Here is a 20,724-nt window from a genome sequence, read left to right on the forward strand (position 1 = left end):
TTTCTCTCTCAGTGGAGACTGCAGCTGTTGCCCAATGGAGGGAGTAACATCAGAAATTACTCCAAGGCTTTTACAAAAAAGACTCTGTAATGACAGTCCCTGGGTTTGGGGGGCCTCTGTCTGACACAGCTGTGCTTGTCTTTGGAGACAGAGAGCCTGCAGACGTCCGGGCTCCCCTTTGTCAGGCAGGCCCCCGAGGAAGCGGGCATGCGGGCCCAGCAATCCCCTCGGCTGTGAGCTTTCGGGGCTGACCGTCACTCTACACTTACTTGTATGTTAAAAGGCATTTAAAAATGAAAGTGAATTTTTTCCAAAAAATGTCCATGAGATGTCTGCTCTGGTCCCCAAGATGTCTTAAGCTCAGAAAAAGGGTAAAGAAGAAAAGTACCATGTTTGCCCTGCTGTCCAAAGCTGGCCAGCACCAATTTTCCGCTATTTCCTCCCAGTCTTTGTCCTATGCAGAGGCTCCCTTTTATTTATTTTATTTTATTTTATTTTTTGTCTTTTCTAGGGCCGCTCCCACAGCATATGGAGGTTCTCAGGCTAGGGGTCTAATCGGAGCTGTAGCCTCTGGCCTGCAGCACAGCTCACAGCAACGCGGGATCCTTAACCCACTGAGCAAGGCCAGGGATCGAACCCGCAACCTCATGGTTCCCAGTTGGATTCGTTAACCCCTGAGCCACGACGGGAACTCCCCAGAGGCTCCCTTTTAGAGGGCGTGTCTGTGACCTTCCATGCCACAGGACTGTTCACTTGCTTTTCTGCACCGCTGGGCTGAGCCGAGCCCCTGAGGCTTCCCGGCAGCTATTCAAGCTGCAGGCAGAGGTGGTGGTGGGGTGTCTTCTCCAGGGCAGTGGCCCAGGCTGTCTGGGGAAGAAGAGGAGAAGTGGGTCTGCCCCTGACACCTGCCTCACTTCCCGCAGGCATCTGTGCCGTCCTTGCCACAACCGCGAGAAGGCCAAGGGCCTGGGCAAGTACATCTGTCAGCGGTGCCACCTGGTCATCGATGAGCAGCCCCTCATGTTCAGGAATGACGCCTACCACCCGGATCACTTCAACTGCACCCACTGCGGGTATGTGCACAACCGGGGTCCTGCCACCTGAGCAGGTGGACAGCCAGGTGGAGGTGGGATGCCTGCCCTGGGCAGTGATGGGGCAGGAGAGGAGGACCAGGTGGCAGAGCGGGAGGTGCTGGGGCGGGTAGAATGGGGCAGAAGGGCACCGCTGCAGGAAGCTCCTCTCTCTGGGGTGCGTTCAGGAAGGACTTGAGGCTTGGGGGGCAGGCCCTGGGTGAAGCTTCGTGAAGGGGATCAGAGGCATGGAAAGCAAGAGTGGAGAGGAGGGGTTGGAACTGGTGTTGTGGAGGGGACCAGAGAGGACAGATAGGATGGGCTGGGGCTGGAGAGCACAGGCTGCTTTTTGCAGGGGCTGTGTGGGAATCCTGTGCCCCAGGGCCTGTCTGGGGCACGGGAAGTCCCCAAAAAGCCAAAATGAGGAGTTCCCGTCATGGCTCATTGGGTTAAGAACCCGACTAGTATCCATGAGGATGTGGATTTTATTCCTGGCCTTGCTCAGTGGGTTAAGGATCCAGCATCGCTGTGGTTGTGGTGTACTCAGCTGTGTGCCCACATGACAGTCCTCAGAAGGACAGGGATGCTACCTGGGGGCCCCACGCTGTCTTCCAGGAAGGAGCTGACTGCAGAAGCCCGGGAGCTGAAGGGCGAGCTCTACTGCTTGCCGTGCCATGACAAGATGGGTGTGCCTATCTGTGGGGCCTGCCGCCGGCCCATCGAGGGCCGTGTGGTCAACGCATTAGGGAAGCAGTGGCACGTGGAGGTGAGCAAGGCTGGCCCGGCCAGCAGGTGGGAGGCCCTGGCTCACATTCACTGCTGAAGTCTGGCTCCGCAACCCCTCCACACTCCCACCTCAGGCCATGTGACCGACTCCCAGCAGGACCTTCCTCTTGGATGCTGCCCCTCCTTGCACCTGGCCAGGGGCAAGCCTGTCCATGGGACCCAGGAGACCTGAGCCCACAGACCGTGGCCGGGCAGGCATATCCCCTTCCTCCCTTCCCCTCCTGGCCTTCTAGAGGATTCCAAAGTCATGAGGGCACCTTGGGAATGTTTGCCCAGGGGGCCCTGTGGGATTGTGGTTGATGGAATTTGGCTGTGGCTCAGTGGGTTAAGAACCTGACTAGTATCCACGAGGATGTGGGTTTGATCCCTGGTCTCACTCAGTGGGTTAAGGATCTGGTGTTGCCACAAGCTGCAGCATAGGTCACAGATGCATCTCGGATCCTGCGTATAGCCCCCCGTAGACACGGGAGCTGGGGCCCCCTGCAGGTGAAGTGCTCAGATGTGTCCACACCTGGGTCATCTGGAGCAGTCACCCCTATGCTGGGGCTCTGATGGCCTTACGGACACTGCCTGGAAGGGAGGTGTGCAGTCCCGTGACCGGGCCAGCTCTGTGTCCCACAGTTTCTGCCTTGGGTCCTTGATGCAGCCCCTGGACCCCAGCCCCCGGGGGGAGGGTGAAGTCACACACTGAGCCTCTGTGAATGGAAAGACATGTCCAGGAACCCTGGCCTTGTAGAAGTGTCCAAGGGAGGCAGACAGGAGGAGCCCTCCCAGGCAGTGCTGTGCTAGGAACAGAGGTGCCTTCCATGCCACAGGTACCTCGCCAGCACCTGACACCAGGGCTGAGGGTGCTGAGCTGGGGAGCAGGCCCTGTGTCCCCAGAAATCAAGAAAGGAGTGGGGTCTGCTGACCAGGGGCAGTCCATGGAGGTGTTGGCCCCACAGCCCTCCTGTGAGCCTGCTGAAGCCTCCTCCTCCTGGCTGTCTCTGGGGGGAGGTCACCCCAGCCCTGATGCTACCCGCTCCCTCTCCTCCCAGCATTTTGTCTGTGCCAAGTGTGAGAAGCCATTCCTGGGGCACCGACACTACGAGAAGAAAGGCCTGGCCTACTGTGAGACCCACTACAACCAGGTATGGCCTGGGGCAGGTTGGAGGGGCCATGGGGAGCCCACAGGAAGGCAGGCTAGGAAGCCTGCCCTGGGAGTGGCAGGAGAGGATGGGGGGCAGCCCTCGGGAGACCATGTGGTGGGTGCTGAGGCCAGCCCTGTGAGCTCAGGGTCTCAGGACCTGGGCAGCCCTCCTAGCCTCAGGGTCCCCTTTTGAGAAATGTGCCTTGGGGCTCAGGCCTGCTCTGAGGACTGAATGAGATGACAAGTGTGGAGTCCTGGGGTGACATATGCCACCATCTGCCTTCCTCCCACCATGCCTGGCAAAGCCGCTCCACTGCTCTGATCCAGCAGACAGGGTTACTACTCTGGCCACACTTCTCAGGACACTGGTGGGAGCAAAGGGGCCTGAGGGGCAGCAAGGCCAATTTGCCGTCTTCCCAAGGGGGGTGATTCAGTTCTGAAGCTGTGTCCTGGCAGGAGGGGCCCAGGAGGCCCAGGCCGATGGGGAGAGCTGCCCTTTGGGTGGAGTGGGGGGGCCACGCCCTTGGCCCTGGCCCCGGGGTACACCCATGCCTGCAGTGTGTTTAACACCTACTCTGTCCACAGCTCTTTGGGGACGTCTGCTACAACTGTAGCCACGTGATCGAGGGTGATGGTAAGGCCCCTCTGTCCCCTTGGCCCTCCCCTGGCCCCCTATGTCTGGGCTATAGGTCCCACAGCTGCATGCCCAGCTCACCCTCACTGTGTACAGCTGGGCACGTGGCTGGGCTGGGAGGGGCCTGCTCAGCCTGCCTCTGCTCCCACAGTGGTATCAGCCCTCAACAAGGCCTGGTGTGTGAACTGCTTCTCCTGTTCCACCTGCAACAGCCGGCTCACCCTGAAGTAAGTGGTGCTGGCATGGGGGGGTGGGGTGAGAGGTGAGGCATGCACAGAGTCCCATCCCTTCTCCTGGAGACTGGGCTGGGGCTCAGGTTGGAGGCTGGCTTTCCATGGGCTCTTCCCTTCATGGGGCCTTCCTGAATGCCAGCTGTGATCAGGCTTTGGGGATGCAGTGGGTGCAGGCTCAGTCCCAGCCCTGAGGAGGCAGATCCCCCAGGCACAGTAAGAGGAAGTCACACAACTTTCCAGCACCCAGAAGACGCTAGGCTCTGGGGAGAGCAGGGCACTCCAGCTCAGGGAACAGCACACTCAGAGCAAAGGAGCCAGACCTCATCTAGGAGGCTGAGGGGGGCAGGACAGCTGGAGCCATGAGGTGCAGCCTGGTTTTCAAGGACACCAGGGAGCCATGGAAGGTTCTGGGTGTCAGCATTCAGGAGAAGTCTCTAGGCCAGAAGGGAGGCCTGGAGGCCCATCTCCTTGTCTACCATGACCTCTGGTCAGAAGGTCATCCATAGGGCCTGGCCCATTGGCGGGGAGGCAGTGAGCTGGGTACTGGGATCAGAGGAAACCCCAGCTCTCCTGACCATGGCCCCCCATCCCTAGGAACAAGTTTGTGGAGTTCGACATGAAGCCCGTGTGTAAGAGGTGCTATGAGAAGTTCCCGCTGGAGCTGAAGAAGCGGCTGAAGAAGCTGTCGGAGCTGGTGGCCCGCAGGGCACAGCCCAAGTCCTCAGGCCTCCACTCTGCCTGAGAGGCCACCTGCCCATGTCCTGCTCCAGACAGCAACGCTTCTGCGGGCGGCTTTGCTCCCCACCAGCATCCTGTATATGTAGCCTCTTCATCTCCCCTCTCCCCGTCTCTCTGCTCAGCATCCCTCCTCCTCCTTCTGGTCCCTCACTCCCACCTCCTACCCAGGCATCCTTCCTCTCCCTCCTTCTTGCAGCCCCGGGTTAGGGCACTGGATGTGGTGAGCCTGCGACAAGGTCTGCATCCACAGCTCCAACCCAAGAAGCAAACTGGGGCCGGGGTTACCTAGCCCAGCCTGTCCTGACCTGTTCCATCCCGATGGGTGGCTTCATGGCTCATATTCTCTGTGGCAGCTTAGCCAGCCTCCCCCCTGGAGGGGGCCCCACATGTGCACGTGGCATGGGTGTGGCACCCAGCCAGGCAGCCACCCGGGCAGCTTGTCTGTCCCACGACCACGCGCTCAACCTACTGCCAGGGCACGTGCTCACTCTCCCCATGCAGCCTGGGGCCAGGAGGTGGTGGGCTCTGTGGGGGTACATTCCTGCTCTCCAGAGAGGACAGCACGGGACCTGGCATCCGACTCACACTTGCACAATGAATGAAGGCTTCTTTACACGACCCCCGAGGCCTGTGTGGTTTGTGGCATGGTGGGGGGGTAGGTAGAGGGGGAAGGAGGTGAGGGGGCGGCTGCTGTGGACATGCTGCCTCAGGCTCGTTGAACACTTACTCCCTGGGCAGGACAGGTGTTCCAGCGCCAGTCTGCCACCTGGGCCTGGACACAAGGCTGGCAGAAGCCCTCCATCCTTGAAGGCAGGCCTGGTGGTGGAGTCAGGGGACAGGCTCCAACAGGGCTGTGGGGTGAACCTTGGCCTCCAAGGCCTGCCTCCAGCTGTGCCCTCTGTCTGGGCAGCAGCTGCCTCCAGCAGACCCTCCTGGCAGCAGCCTGGGTCCCAGTGCCCTTCAGGGAAGGAGTAAAGGTGTGTGGAGGGCCCCATAGGAAGCACTGCCCCAAGTCTGAGAAGCGAAAAGGCGGGTAGAAGGAAAGAGGGAAGAGAGTCATTTCCCGAGAATGGAGCTGCCACCCATGTCCCTGGACGAGTGAATTTGATTTTTCTGGAAAGAACCCTTTGCTGCCCACTGTCTCCCGGACCTGCTCCCCACCGACACACTCCCCATTGCTGCGTGGACTTTTATTGAACATCCTCTCTGCCATCCACCCGCTGGCCTGGAGGCCTGTCCTGGGCTCCCTCCTTTGGCCCTCACAGCACCTGGGGGAGGCCCCCCAGGTGCCCAGGGGTGTTGAGGAGTGGTGTTCTGGGGAGAGAGCGACATGTAAGGCTGCCTGCAGAGGGCAGGCCCTGGGCCGAGTGGAGGGCCCTAGGGAAGTGTCACTAGGACCCCCCGATTGGGGAGGGTGGCTGAGTGGACAAGAGAGCCCCTGCTGCTATGGGTTGGCTGGGGGGGCCCTGGAGCCCCGCTGCTTGTTCACAGCACTCATCAATGTCTGCACATATGAGGTCAGCAGGTCGTCCATCTTGTAGCCCTGCATCGGGGGGGAAGGGCGGGGTCAGGATCTGAGTGGTTCAGTTAAGTGGGGCTTGGACCAAGGCTTAGGGAGGGGGGCAACTTCCGCCTCAGTGACACACTGAGCAGGGCAGTGAAGAGAGAAGCAGGGTTCCTGCGGCTGGGCCCCGAGTCCCCTTCCCATCCCAGAGTGGCCCAGGACCACAGGGGCCCTGCTGCCAGGCCTGGCCGCCATGCCTAGGTGACATGCCCAGCCCTTCCTCTGCTGACCCAGCCTGGCCTAACCTTTGCTGGGCACGGGGGGCCGGGCCCTCCTAGTGAGCAACTCGCCCAGCTACTGTGGGAGGTCAGGGTGGGGGAAACCCAGTATCGGAAGCTCTGGGTCCTTTGCGTCTGGGCTGCAGGTAGGGACCCAGCACCCCCAGCAGGTCCCCAGGCCTGGGGCTCACCAGTGAGGTCTCACACAGCAGGCGGCTGCCCCGGCCCAGACTCCCCAGCACCATGTGGAAGTAGGTGCTGCCGCTGCTCCAGCTGGCGATCTTGGTGAAGGGGTAGGTGGTGAGTAGGTCCTGGGGGCACAGTGAATTGGGGGGTGGGTGGGAGCCAGCTGAAACCCCAGGTGTTCAGGGTCCCCAAGTCTGAGCTGCTGCCCGCAGTCCTGCAGATATGGGCCACGTGTGGGGAGGCCGGAGGGCCTCCCCACCTGTGAGGGGCACCAGGACCCCAGCAGCCTCCCCAGCCCCGCCCTCGCCCTGCTGCTACCTTGGTCTTGGGGTGGATGAGCAGGACTCCGTGCCGATTGATGGCGATGAGGACGATGTCCGGGTAGGAGGGCTCCGAAGTTTGCTGGGAAGGGGGTCACAGCGATCACAGCCTGGCCTGGGAGGCCACGTGGGCACCTTCCCGAGACACATGCACGCACACACGGGCACACGTGCTCCCCAGACCTGGCCGCTGGCCCTGCCCGGGTCGTGTGTTTGGGGCCAGAGCTGGTAGGTCCAGCTCGGCCAGGACAGCTGGGCCTGGGGTGGCCTACCTTCACCTCGAAGAAGGCAGACCCGAATGTGGGCCACCGGCAGATCCACTTCAGGAAGGCCACCTTGGCCTCCTCCACTGTCTTGTCCCTGTGCTTGTCATAGGCCAGGAGGATGTTCTGGGGGAGGCGAGGGCCAGTGAGGGCCTGAGTGGAGGCCAGTGCCCCACCAAGCCCTCCATGGGAGGCTCCGAGGTCCCAGCCCAGAGCAGCAGCGGCTGGTGCCCAAGGCCATGGGCGGCGTGGGGCGGGGAGCTACAGCAGACCCCGTCCGCCCACCATGGCCCACCTGGGGGGGGGGTCTCTGTCGGGGCAGCAGCCCAGGGCCCCCTCCCCAGCCCTTGCCAAGAACCTTTTTCCACTCCTCTGAGGACATCAGGCGTGTGAAGTTCTCGGGCACGAGCTCCCTCAGGATCTTGGGGATACTGGCTAGCTGGGATCGGTCATCAGCAAACTGGGCCTTGTAGATGAGGCCTGCCAGGTGGATGGCATCCTCTTGCGAACACTTGTGGAACCCGCGCAGGTACTTGGGCAGCTCCTGGGTGAAGGACATGCTGGGGCCTTAGGCTGCTGTCCCATACCCTGCCCACCCCCACCTCACGCTCAGGTGGTAGGCCACCCCCATCCCAGAGACTGAGCCCATGAAGCTAAGGTCCTGAGGGTAAGGTTTCCAGAAGCGGGAAGATGACTGAGTGGGGGCCCATCTTCTGTGGAGGCTGCCTGCTTTGCCCCTTCAGGGCAAGGCCAGTGCTCCAGGGGTTGTGGGACCCTCCCCCTCCCCTCTTTCTTCCCCTTCCCTTCCCCTCCCCTGCAGGGGTGTTGCACGTGCTGTTAGGCCACTGACCCCAGATGCTTCTGTCCCTCTACTCCCAGCCCCAGAACTCTCAGGGGCTCAGCCAGCTCACCATGAGGCCCCGGGTTGGAGGTGGGGGCCCCAGGGCAAGGTAGCCATGCTGCCTCCTCCACTCTCAGGGCAGGTGTGGGATGGGGTGAGGGTGGACCTAGCGCCCACCAGCAGGGGCTGCCTGGGTACCTGATGGTAATGGAGTATGGTGTCCGCATTCACATCTTTCCCCGGGGCCACGTTGAGCCACAGTTTCCGCATGAAGTACACCTGGTAGGGGAGTGTCACCCGGGCCCCTGGGAGGGGCAGCAGTTAGCACCATGCCTGTCTCTGGCCCAGCAAGCTCCGAGGCCCCTGTACCCTTACTGCTGTGTTTGCTACCACAGTCTCCCCTGTAGGAAAGCCTCCTCACCTCTTCCTCCCAGACCCCCAGCTCTTCTTCATCCTTTAAGATGAGTGGACAGGCCACCTTCTCCAGGAGTGTTCCTGGACCTCTCTGTGGGGTCAGGCTGCCTGCACTCCCTCCACCCCTATACGCCCTGCATCACCCCGCCGTCCTGCCATGTGATCTAGGCCTATCCCAAGGCCATGACCCAGGGAACATGAATGAATGAATGAATGGGCATTGGCCATGCAGGAGGTTCCAGGGGGTCTTCCAACCCACTCTCCTTCAAATCCCAGAAGCACCCCTCCTTCCTGGCCCCGCCTGCCCCACAGAGCCCTCCCCTCACCTTCTTTCTGAGGCTTGTTCTTCTTCACCCAGTCAGACACTTGTCGCAAAGAGTCAAAGAAGAAGTCTCCCTCCTTCTGGCTGATGACCTGGGGCAGGAGAGGAGGAACAGGGAGGCATTGAGGTGGGAGGTAGCCAGGGAGGGAGGCCAGGTGCTGCACTGCCCCGGGACAAGTTGGGCTGCCGTGGGCTCTGACTCCACCCGCCTTCGTCCCCACAGCCTGTGTGCCACAAGGGGCCTGGCTTGGCACAAGTGGAAGCACCCCCCACCCCTCACCACCCCCACCCTCTCTCCTGGCCCCTGACCTGCTGGGCCACCCACCTTGTCTGAGATCTTGATGAAGAGGCTGCAACCCTCCCAGGAGGCAAGCTGCAGCCGGGTGGCAACGCTCTCACAGACATCTCGCACCCGGGCGTTGGTGCCCACCTCCAGCATCTGAGCAGAGGGGCATCACAGACCATCTCAAGACACAATTCAGCCCAGGATGACCCTCAGTAGCCTGGCACTGCTGCTGGCTGTGGCTGGGGATGTCCTGGCCTGAGAAGGGCAAGAGATCCCCTCTAGGAAACTGGCCAGATGCATGTGTTTTTGCGTCCCAGGCCTTGTTGTCATGGGGGGTCCCATGAGGCCCCCAGCCTTTTGAACTTGTTCTGAGAGCCTGCAGCCAGACCATGGGTGCTTTCCATTAAGGGCTCTGCTATCTCTAGATCCGATGAGGTCACGGTCTGCTTGGGGAGGTACCCTTGAGCTGCTGCTGCCACTTTGTCACAGCTGGGTCCTGGTGCTCTCCTGCCTGCCACCTGTCCCCTCTACCATCCCCAGCAGCCAGCCAGGCTCCATCCACAGGCACATTTGATGGCAGGCTCTGGTCGCTGTGCTTCAGGGCTGAGTCAGAAGCCTGAAGGGTCCCCCAGGCCCTGGGACTCAGCCTTGTTGCCCAGCCTTCTGGCCTTTTCTCTCCTATGCCTGCCAAACCTTTGGGATGTCCCCACTGCACTATAGCTTCCTGAGGCCAGCCCTGCCCCTGGCACTAGTTCGTGTTTGCTGGGCACCAATGAGGGCGAGGCGGAAGTTTCAGGGGAGACAGGGCAGGGCTAGGAGAGCAATGAAGGTGAGACTCTCCGCTCTAGGTCAAAACAGCGGTGGCAGGTGGCATCTGGCTGGCCTCGGGTGGCCCATGGGGAGGGAACTTGCTCTGGGCTGCAGGCCCTGAGTTCCTGGGTCCGGGGCTCACCTCGTCTGTGTTGTTGGGCAGGTAGATCTTGTGGCAGATTCGGAAGATGTTCTGCTCCACGGCCTCCACTTCCACGTGGTGTGGGGGCTGCTTCCGGGGCCCCATTCTGGAGCAGACGGTGCACACTGCATGTGACACCTGCCACCCGACCCAGGCCCAGTGCCAGACGCCAGCCCTTATGCTGAGCTATGCACCAGGTACCAAACAAAACTCCTGGAGACCACCGGGGAGGGCAGGCTGCCGAGGGTGGGGGGTTGCCCTGCCCAGGGTGCTTAGCACATGGCCCAGAGGAGGTGGCCAAGACCAGCCCAGCCTCATCTCCCAGGTGTCTCGAGGTTCTGAGGTCAAGAGGCCAGTACACCATGGGGAGGGGACCCAGGCTGGCCAGGGCTCCTGGGTGGGGTGCCAGCAGGCAGGGTGGGCTGAATTCCTTCTCACACAGCTGGACATTGGGCGGGGGGTGGGACCCACCTTTCCCACCATGACCCAGGCTGTCACTCACTGTCATTGCTGCTCACAGGCCACCTACCCTGTCCCACAGCCATAGGGGACCAGGCTGGGCCAACCATTGCGGAGGGTGGGGAATGGTGGGGAGGGCATGCAGAGGCAGGGAAAAGCTGGCAGGACAGGCAGGCAGGCACATGTCTGAGCTCAACCACTTTGGGCTGGGCTAGGTGGGGACATGGGTGGCTTGGGCCATCGAGGTCACCCTCTGGCCTCTAAGCAGTTCCCTCTCTGCCCTAGTCAGGCAGCTGTGAGGGTAGGGGGAGATCATAGGCAGAAACATTCACTGACCACCCAGGCCTCCCCAAAACCCTTGTGGGCCTCACTTTCCATCTTCCTCCCTGGCTGCTGGGGAGGCCCTGCTTCCCCAAACTGATGCCAGCTTCTGGGGAGGAAGCAGAGTCTGGCTGAGTGGTGCATGTCCCCGCTGGACCACAAGCTCCTGGAGGGCCAGTAGGGGGCCTCGGCAACCCCAGGCCAACATTCCTGTGAGCCTAGGAGTTGGCAGGCTCACCTCAGTACCCGCTGGATCCGGCAGCTACAGTCGGGGGCTAGCACCTTCCTTCTCCGAGTGTCTATGAACTTCTGGGCGTGGGGCAGCAGCGCCTTGCTGGGCGGGAAGAGGCCGGTGCAGAGCCATAGCAGCTGCCAGCCCCGCTCCTCGCTGTACCTGGGGATGGCAGTGCTGCTTAGCCCAGGAGGGGCCCCCCTGGAGGCCCGGGCCAGCCAGCCTGATGGGATTTTTCAGATTTATCATGTCAGCTGAGGTCCCCTGAGGCCCTGGGCAAGGAGGCCACTGCCCTGCTGCCCAATGCCACCAAGGCCTTCCCGCCCATGAGAAGGGGAGGGGGTTCTATCAAGGCCATTTTGTGGAGGAAGACACGAAGGTTTAGAGAGACCAGGGCCTGCCCAGGTGACAAAGGAGTGAGGGTAGCAGAGGCGGGGCCCTGGGCAAGTCTGTTTCCCCTCAACTGCTCGGACCAGCCCGGGAAGTCAGTAGGACACTCTACGTTCCAACCCTTCCACTGTTACTTCGAGGGCCTGCCTCCCCCTCTGAACAATGGGAACGCCTTGGGGGGCTGGAGCGAGAGTGGAGGGGCCCCATCCCTCTACAGACCTCTTGGTATTGTGCGTCAGCTGCTTCAGGATCTGGCAGTAGACCTCATCCTGCAGGGCTGCATCCTGGAGCGCCAACGAGAAGATCTGGTCGGTGAGCTCCAGGGAGGTCCAGGCCTGTCGAGAAGGGTAGTCGCCCATGTACCTGAGGATGGGTGCAGCCGTCAAGGAGAACGTGCTGGTGGGGTGGTGGGTCCCTGACCTGATCCCTGACCCAGGCCCCACGCTGACCCAGGACCAGCCCTCCACCCTATGTTCTGTGGGACCCGGGCGGCTGAGGGGACTGTGCCCACAGACAGGCAGGGCATGGGGCTGGGGCGGGCTGGCACGGAAAGGATATCGATGAAGATCTGACAGGCGACATCTCGCAGCTCAACATTGGCATGGACGCGCTTGAGCAGGGGCTGCCGCAGCGGCTCAGGTGAGTGGGCCCACAGGTGGCCCCGGGTTCGGGCCATGGGGAGCATGGCTCTGCTGAGTGTCTCCTTCTCTGGGGCCCTATCAGGGAAGGAGGCCTTCCTTATGCCTGTCCTCTCCCCATTGCCTGCCATGTGCACACAGTGGGGAGATGGCCCCGGGCTCTGGGGATGGTCTCTGTGCAGGTTCCCTCCCTGCCCCAGAAGGCCAGGTGGGCACTGCACCTGCCTTCATGGCCTCCCAGCCTCCATGGAGCACCCAGGGACTGGTTGGGGTGGGGCGTGGAGGTGGGCTGGGCGCGTACCTAAAAAACTCGTAGGAGAATTCCTCCAGGGTGTGCAGCTTCTCCTCAGGCTGCTCCTCTGGCGGTGGCTCTGCCAACCTCCCCTCCTGGGCTGCTACCTTCCGCTTCTCAGGTGACATGGCGAGCAAGCTCTGTAGGGGCAGGGGCCTGTGGGTGTCCAAGAGGCCCCGCCCACAAGGCCCCACCCATGGGCTCCACCAAACCCGGTTGCCTCAGAGACCTGGGAGGGGGCCACCCCACATGTGCTGCCTGCTGTGTGACCCAGGACCAGGCACCTCTCCTCAGGGACATCTCTTACCTGGCCCTGCCAGCCTGGCACCCCCATCTCCTTCAGGCCTGGGCACAAACGTCAATCCCCCAGGGACACCTTCCTGGACAGGGCAAGCCCACCTTCTGATTTGCTCCCATAACAACAGTGCTGTTTCTCGGTGGCACTTGGCACACTTGACATCAAGCTGTCATTTATCCAAGTGCTCTTTGAGGGCAGGGATACTGCTGTGTTCTGTCCTGTGCTGCAGGCGCAGGACACACAGCTGGCACTTGATATATGCATGTTGGAGGGCTTGCTTGTCTGTCGTGTCTCCCTGCAGGGCAGGTCTTGGGGCCTGGGCTGGGATGGTTGTCAGGGGAAGAGAGACTCGAGGCCCCTTAGATCAGTATTTAAATGATGCTGAAGCAAGGATGGGGTCATTCCCAGGGAACTCCCTGGTGAGAGGGATAAAAGGCAGGTCCATTGATGGTGTACCTATTAAGTGCCAAGTGCTGTGCCAGGCCTCATCATCTATCTGGGTCCCTCTGTTGACCCAGAGGGATGATGGGGTTGGCAGAGCTGATGTAATGCCCAGGCTCTCCGTGAGGTGGGGCCCAGGCCCCTGAGCTAGGACCCCAGGCCAGGCTTCTCAGCCACTTGCCCCGGTGCCCATGGTGCCTGGCTGAAGGCGGGTGAGCATGTGAGTTACCAGCAGCTGTGCCGAGGGCTTGGTGACTGTTGGGATGGCATAGAGGCAGGCTGTGGGCACCAGCCCCGTCTTGCCTGTCCTGTCATTCTGGGCCAGGGTCCAGTCCTCAGAAGCCAGCAGCCCCTGCTTCTTTGTCAGGATCAGTAAGTCCCCCTTCTTGAAGGGCAGGAAAGTGACGTCATCTACAAATCAGGGTCACACAGACACATACACACACAGGGGCAGAGAAGCCGCCACTTACCAAGGGCTCAGCAGAGGCCAGAGGCCAAGCTGGCATTCTGGGGGCTGTCTCTTGGGATGGGTGGGGAGACTGAGATGCAGAGCCGTGGGCCCAAGGCTACCCTGAGTGTGAGTGGGGCTGGGACTCCCCAAGCTCAGGCACTTGGGTGCCACAGGAGGGGGCTGGACAGGCACAGAGCCTGGGGTGGGCAGAGCTGGGAGACCTGCTCAGAGGCCTGACCACGACATGGCCTGTGAGGCAGGAGGCGAATGGACAGAGGGGGCATAATACCAGCTGGCAGTCACCACGCCTGCTCAGGGTTTAGGGGACCTCTCTGAGTCTGTTTCCTCCACTGCAAAATGGAGAAAACACTCCCTCCCTTCCGTGGCAGTTGTAAGGCTAGAACGGGCAACAGCGATGCCACTGTGGGGCTGACACTCTGCTCCTTACTGCAGCTGAGACCCTATGCTCAGCCCCATCCCCAAACCCCTACCTCTGGAGCCTGATTTCCAGGGGCACCCGGGAAGCCGTGGCTGAAAAATTGTCTGCCAGGGCTCGCCCCCTCCCCACCCCCAAGCTGTATCCCTTCTCTGAGCCTCTAGGCTTTGTCTGCAAACTGGGACAACAGGGTGGCTGTGGGGATGGTGTGCAAGACCCGGGCTGGTGGCCTGGGCTGTTTGCCCTCTGCAGAGGGAGGGTGCTGGCCCTTCCTTCACTTCTGGCAGTAGCACAGCCCTCTATGAACTTCACTTTGGTCACCCTGCATCCCCTCATTTTGCAGAAGTCCTGCAGCTGCCCCCCCAAGGGATTTGGGGCTCTCTCTGCTCAAGTCCATGTGCCCTGCCTACCATGTGAGCACTGGGACTCCACACAAGCAAGCGGCCCTCCCACTGGCCCATGAGCCACCCTTCACCAGGCCCCCTCCCCGCCTGGCCAGGCACCTGTGGCCTTCCTGTCCTGCAGAGCCATGGTGAAAACGGACCTCTCCTTCAAGCCCTCCAGAAACAGGGCCACCAGCTCAGCAATGGCCACGCTGCTGGGGGACTGGAACTCGTATTCCTCTTCGTGCAGTGTGGAGAGCACCAGCCTCTGCCCACCTCGGGCCTCCCTGAGGGGAAGAGGGTGCAGCATGAACAGGGTCCTCCTCCACCCTCCCCCTGCGTCAGCCCCTCGACAGCCTCAGACGGGTGACCCTCCTGAGTTACAGATGAGGAAACCCAGAGGCTTGTCCAGAGCCATGGCAGGGACAGGGGCTGAGGGAGGGTCTGCCTCAGCCCTGGGCCCTGCTCTGTGTGCAGGCAGGTGAGCCAGAGCTCAGGGTGCCACGGACTTTAAAGGCAGTGGGAGTGCCAAGCCCTGGCTTGTGGGGTCAGCTCTGGGCAGGCAATGTGGTGGCCAGTGTGCAGGGCCACCATGGGGGCACTGCCCAGAATGGTGGTGCTGAGATGGGGCACCAGCCTGGGTGAGCTTGGTGGAGCCTTTGCATGCCTCAGTGTATTCACCTGCAGACTCAGGGCAGGGGGGGAAGCTGTGGGCCTTACTGGCATAGAGGACAGTGGCCAGCATGGTCAGCCTCAGTAAGAGGTGGCTACATGTGCCCTGTACATTCTGATGTGATCACAGGGGTCGTGCCACATTGGGGTATGCTTTAACCAAGGGGGGCTCTGGCATGTCACAGGCAGGCCTTCCCAAAGGGCATGGAGAACTTCTCTGTAGATGAGAACCATGGAGGGCCCCACCCAGGGTGCAAGGCTGCACAGGGTTGCTCTGTGCCCTACACGCATAGCCCCGTCCCTTGTTCCCTCTCCAGATGGTTCCCTGTGAGCAGTTCCCGCCCATGAGAAGGGAAGGAGCCTGTACATGAACGTACATCTCCAAGGCTGCAAGTTACATGCCTCTTTCCAGGGGTGCTGGGGTCTAAAGAGAAGCTTGAGAGGGCAACAGGTGATGTAGAGACATGGTGCCTAATGGGGCAGTGCTGGCTCCAGGTTGCTGCATGTGGGAACTGTGTGAACCAGCCTGGCTCCCAGGGACTAAGTGCCTCCTCCTCTCCCTGTCTCTCCCGGAGCACCAAGGACTGAGATTTTGGGGCACCTTCCCTCAGGGCACCTACCTGTTGGTGATCAGACTCATGATCTCTAGGAAAGAGAGCTCTAGGAGCATTTTCTCCTTCTGGTCCAGGAAGTACAGCCCCTTCCAGTTAACAGCCAGGATCAGATGAGTCTTGGGCAGTCGGGGGCCTGGATGAAGGAGACCTGGGTGTGAAGCCTGGGCTGGCCCTCCCAGGATGGGGTGGGGCGCCCACACCCTCTCACTCCCATCAGACACCATTACCTGAGAGTGTGGTGACTTCAAAGAGACGGGAGAAGAGCAGTGGCCACTGCAGGCAGGCGGTGTCCACCACCTGCTCTTGTACGGACAGTGGTGTGGCCCGCTTCTGGGTATACGGTGCCTGCGTGGAGGACAGGATATGTTAACTCCATCACTCGTCATTCCCCTGCTCACCTAGTGCCCTGGGTGCTTATTTACTGGATTATTCCAGGAAGCCTCTGCCTAAAGCCAGGCCAGTGCGGGCGAGGGCTGGGTGGGGGGCTCTGGTGGGCTGGGGAGGACCCCTCACTGGTGGTTTTGAGAAGGGAGGAAGGCATCCCCCTCTTTAACATCAGAGCACCTGATGCTTTAGCACTGGGGCTGTAGGGCCAGGTTGCTACTCACTGCATCAGCCTGGAAGACAGTGAAGGGCACGTGCGGGTGCCTGCGGGCACCTGTCAGTGCGCTTCCATCTATGGCTGTTTGTGGGCTCCCAGCTGGCTCTCACCAGCACAAGCATCGTGGGGCTGCACCCTGCTCTATGCCTGAGGCCTGCTGTAGTGTGTGTGTCTGTGTGCTTCGGGGGCCCAGCTCTGCCCCTCTTTGGAGCCCTCCCTCTGCACATTTGTGAGGCTCAGGCACCTTCACTTCAAACACCACCCCACCCCCCTGCCTCCACCCTAGTTGCGTCTTGTCTTCCTCCCTCTTCCTTCCGCGTTTACCTCCCATCTCCACTGCTCTGTGCTCATGGCTGAGCTTTCCTGTTAGAGTTTGTTGAACAAAATGTTATTTCTCCTGCTCCTACTTTAAAAGGTGGTTGGGTAACATTCATATACTGGACTGGGGGGGTTGGGGGATGTAAATTGATACAATTTGTTACCTTGCAGCACTGTGGTAAAGATTTTAGAACATTCATTCACACACTCTGAAGTCCCTTTTCTAGAAATTGATCCTGACGAAACAGCCATCAAGTGTATAAAACTGTATTTACAACTAGGTTCACCTTGTTGTTGTTTTTCTTTCTTTCTTTTTTTTTAAGGCTGCACCTGCAGTTATATGGAAGTTACTGGGCTAGGGGTCAGTGGAATCGGAGCTGCAGCTGCCAGCCTACACCACAGCTGGATCCAAGCTGCATCTGTGACCTACACTGCAGCTTGTGGCAACACCAGATCCTTAACCTGCTGAGCGAGGCCTGGGAACGAACTGGCATCCTCACAGATATTACGTCGGATTCTTAACCTGCTGAGCCATAGCAGACACTCCATCTTGTTTTAACAGTAAAAAACGGAGAAGGATATTAACATTCATCAATAGAAAGCAGTGAAGTAAATTATAACCCACAAATACAGCACTCTGCAGCCCTTAAAAACAGGTCAGTACTTAATAGGATGGAAACAGGGCCTCAAACTATTCAGTAAGGGGAAGAATTGGGGTGAAAGTTGTCTAAGGATGATTCTTTTTCTATTTTTTAAAAAGGCATATTTCTCTGGCTCCAATCATATGCATATCTCAGTTGTGTACATGTGAATAAAGCAGTCTAGGATATGTATCACATAGTTAAAAGTGATGAGCTCTTGATGTGATATTATTGTGATTTCCCTTTTTTCTTTGTATTCGTCTGTATTTTCTTTTTCTTTTTTATAGCTGCACCTGCAGCATATGGAAGTTCCCTGGCCACACATTGAATCTGTGCCACAGCTGCAAGCTGCGTCGTAGCTGTGGCAATGCCAGATCTTTTAATCCATTCTGCTGGGCCAGGGATCGAACTTGCACCTCTGCAGTGACCTGAGCTGACCCACTGTGCCGCAGCAGGAACTCCAATGTTTGTTTGCATTTTCTGATTGATTTGGCAATGTACAAGTTTTAGGTGTTTGATGAGAAAAAAAAAAAAAAAAGATCCGTGAACTATATTCACTTTAGAAAAAAGTGGTGGGGTAAATTTCCTAATTCTCTACCCTCACCCCAACTCCCCGTTCCCAAATCATGAAGCCACTTCTCACTTATCTAGAGTCATGTGTGCCTCTGGTTCCTTTCCATCTCATACTAGCCCTAAAAAGTCCTTGGTCTCTCCCCTGTAAACACATCTGCTTGGGCTGAGAAACACTAAAAACAACCAACAGAATTTGCTTCCCCAAATTCCTATCCAAGGATTATTCCTAAGGGACGCTAGCAACTGTCTCGTGGTCAAGCTTGTTTGGGGAAATTGGGGTAAACAACCAGGCTTCGCTCCTACAGAACTTTTTTTTTTTTTTTTTTTTTTTTTTTTTTGTGCCTTTTTAGGGCCACACATATGGAAGTTTCCAGTCAGAGCTGTAGCTGCCAGCCTACGTCACAGTCATAGCAACTTGGGATCTGAGCCGGGTCTGCAACCTGTACCACAGCTCATGGCAATGCCATATCCTTAACCCACTGAGTGAGGCCAGGGATTGAACCTGCATCCTCATGGATGCTAGTCGGGTTCATTTCTGCTGAGCTACAACGGGAACTCTCTCTCCTGCGGAACTTCTCTAAGCCTCTTCTGAGGGCTGTGTGATGTAACTCCCTAAGAGCAGGACAGGACAAGCTGCGTTTCCCCCATGCAGGCACATAGGACCCTTGTCCACTTCAAGCACCTCCTTTTGCATGGACAGAATGGAGAGTATGTCGCTTGGTCAGCCTTCCTGCCCTTCTCTGAACTTGGATGGCCCTTGCTGCCTGAACCACTCCTCTGGGGCTTATCAACCCCTGACAAACAGGCATCACGTTGCCTTCTTATTTCCCACTGCCTGTCCTGTTCTTTCTTGGCCCCCAGTGCCACAGGGATAACTGAAGCAGGGGAGGCATTTACCAGAGGGTTTTTGTCCTCAGTAACCAGCCCCTCCCATGCACAGCTCTCCTGCAGCAGCTGCAACAGGCCCACAGATGCCTCTGCACCCTCAGGGCAAAGCCCTAGGAGGAAGGAGGCTCTAACAGAGGGGCAGGTTTGGGACAACCTTGTGGGGAAGGGAAGAGAGGCAGGGGGACTGAGTCTGATGGTTGTCTTTGCTGTCCCCTCTTGGGGTGGAAGTTCAAGGAGCAGCGGAAACCTCTGCTGGTGTGGGTGATCCTGGGAACACGTGTTGGAAGGTGTGGGCAGGGCATGGGGAGGAGGCTGTGAGCCTCCAGGAGCCATCCTCACTTGGCGCCCACATGTAGAGGCCAGCAAGGGGACAATGAGGACCTGAGGCCAGGATGGAGCCTCAGAGGGGTAGTCTGGTGCTGAGGCAAGGTTTCGCTCATGGACAGCAATGGGAATGCCCTCTTATGCCAAAAGGCCAGGGCCCAGCCTGACACTGCAGGAGAGACCAAAACAGGGACTGGAACTGGTGTGACACTGTTTCACCCTGAACAGACAGGGCTACACTAACTGGCAAGTTAGCCTCCCTCCCCGGTGAGAGGGACTCCACAACCTCCACACACCCAGTGCCCCTGTCACCCCCAAAAGAAATGCATAGCCCAAGGGCACAGGCTCTGTGGAGGCTGACCTTGGTGTGGACGGCGGTGACCAGGCTGGCCCACTTCTCTGGGGTCTTGGTCCTGTACAGCTTGGAGGGGATGCAGCTGGGCAGCAGCTCCTGGATGGCCTCACTCCGCGCCGAGGCACCAAGATGCACATAGCAGTGCTGAGCCAGAAACGCTACAAGCTCTTCCTCCTGCACAGCCCAGGGGATACACAGGGGGTGGGGGAATGTGTGAAAACCCCCTCCCCCAGGCTGTTCTCACCCCAGCACAGCAGAGGCTACCAGCCACCCTTCCTCGACATGGCAGAACCACCATGTGCCCTGACCAGGCCCGGACTCGGGCTGTGCCCAACCTCCCAGCAGCCTTGCCTGAGCCCTGCAGCCCTCTGCCTGAGAATGAGGGGCCTGGGTGGAACTTTGAGGCCTGGGTGGAACCCCAACTTGGCTTTCTTTTCTTTTTAGGGCTGCATCTGTGGCATATGGAAGTTCCCAGGCTAGGGACTGAATCGGAGCCACAGCTGCTGGCCTACACCACAGCCATAGCAACCTGGGGTCTGAGCCAAGTCTGTGACCTACACCACAGCTCACAGCAATGCCAGATCCTTAACCTGCTGAGCAAGGCTAGGAATCAAACCCGCATCCTCAGGGAGTTCCCGTCGTGGCGCAGTGGTTAACAAATCTGACTAGGAACCATGAGGTTGTGGGTTCGGTCCCTGCCCTTGCTCAGCGGGTTAAGGATCCGGCATTGCTGTGAGCTGTGGTGTAGGTTGCAGACGCGGCTCGGATCCCGTGTTGCTGTGGCTCTGGCATAGGCCGGAGGCTACAGCTCCGATTCGACCCCTAGCCTGGGAACCTCCATGTGCCGCGGGAGCAGCCCAAGAAATAGCAAAAAAAGACACAAACAAACAAACAAACAAACAAACAAAAAAACCCCGCATCCTCATGTACACTATGTCAGGTTCTTAACCAGCTGGGCCACTAAGGGAAGTTCCCAGAACTGCTTTCTGAGTGGAGTAAGTGTGGGCAAGGCCTTTACCCTCTCTCTCCTGTCCTCCCTGGGAAAGGGTGATCAAAGGCCACCCCAGCAGGGCTTCTGCAAGAACTCCTCTGGGGAGAAGGCTTTGTAAGTCACCAGCATGGCCCAGCACAGAGAAAGGTCCTTGCTCCAGGAGCCCCACAGGGGCCAAGCAGTCTTGTTCTTTCCAGGATACCAAAACCTTGCCCAGCCACCTAGCTGCCTGCCCTCTGGGTCCCCTGCCCCCACCTCTCCCTGCCACTGCCTATTCCAGGCAGGCCTCTGGTACTGCTGCTGCTACCTCTGATCCCCAGAGCAGCATTCCCCAAGTTCAGGCCTAGGGAGTTCTGCACCTGCTGAACAGGGGCAGTGCTTCCCCAGGAATTGAGGTGCCCAAGCTCCCGTCCCTCAAGTTTACCACCATATAGAGAGCTCTGGTGACTC

At 59.3% G+C, this 20,724-nt stretch overlaps 2 protein-coding genes across 8 annotated transcripts in view; one reads left to right on the top strand and one right to left on the bottom strand.

The window, feature by feature from the left end:
• LIMS2 (LIM zinc finger domain containing 2) overlaps positions 1-5,208 on the top strand; it is a 36,873-nt gene extending 31,665 nt beyond the window's left edge. For 5 of the 6 annotated variants that reach the window (XM_021076158.1, XM_021076156.1, XM_021076157.1 and 2 more), the window contains 6 exons: positions 924-1,073; positions 1,686-1,836; positions 2,894-2,986; positions 3,571-3,619; positions 3,771-3,846; positions 4,447-5,208. In XM_021076158.1, the coding sequence (XP_020931817.1) occupies positions 924-1,073; positions 1,686-1,836; positions 2,894-2,986; positions 3,571-3,619; positions 3,771-3,846; positions 4,447-4,594 (667 nt within the window). In that variant the 3' untranslated portion in view covers positions 4,595-5,208. Of the gene's footprint in view, positions 1-923; positions 1,074-1,685; positions 1,837-2,893; positions 2,987-3,570; positions 3,847-4,446 lie in introns of all 6 variants that reach the window. The other variant, XM_021076155.1, reaches the window with a different exon arrangement.
• MYO7B (myosin VIIB) overlaps positions 5,766-20,724 on the bottom strand; it is a 93,127-nt gene continuing 78,168 nt past the window's right edge. For both annotated transcript variants that reach the window (XM_021076153.1, XM_021076154.1), the window contains 18 exons: positions 19,290-19,457; positions 15,811-15,928; positions 15,590-15,716; positions 14,418-14,584; positions 13,257-13,438; positions 12,298-12,428; positions 11,917-12,074; positions 11,578-11,731; positions 10,975-11,130; positions 9,957-10,062; positions 9,044-9,157; positions 8,723-8,810; positions 8,181-8,287; positions 7,500-7,685; positions 7,151-7,267; positions 6,877-6,960; positions 6,564-6,683; positions 5,766-6,133 (listed from right to left, as the gene is read on the bottom strand). In XM_021076153.1, the coding sequence (XP_020931812.1) occupies positions 6,035-6,133; positions 6,564-6,683; positions 6,877-6,960; positions 7,151-7,267; positions 7,500-7,685; positions 8,181-8,287; positions 8,723-8,810; positions 9,044-9,157; positions 9,957-10,062; positions 10,975-11,130; positions 11,578-11,731; positions 11,917-12,074; positions 12,298-12,428; positions 13,257-13,438; positions 14,418-14,584; positions 15,590-15,716; positions 15,811-15,928; positions 19,290-19,457 (2,382 nt within the window). In that variant the 3' untranslated portion in view covers positions 5,766-6,034. The remainder of the gene's footprint in view (positions 6,134-6,563; positions 6,684-6,876; positions 6,961-7,150; positions 7,268-7,499; positions 7,686-8,180; positions 8,288-8,722; positions 8,811-9,043; positions 9,158-9,956; positions 10,063-10,974; positions 11,131-11,577; positions 11,732-11,916; positions 12,075-12,297; positions 12,429-13,256; positions 13,439-14,417; positions 14,585-15,589; positions 15,717-15,810; positions 15,929-19,289; positions 19,458-20,724) is intronic.

This window comes from Sus scrofa, chromosome 15 (genome assembly GCF_000003025.6).
Source record: "Sus scrofa isolate TJ Tabasco breed Duroc chromosome 15, Sscrofa11.1, whole genome shotgun sequence".
NCBI lineage: Eukaryota > Metazoa > Chordata > Mammalia > Artiodactyla > Suidae > Sus > Sus scrofa.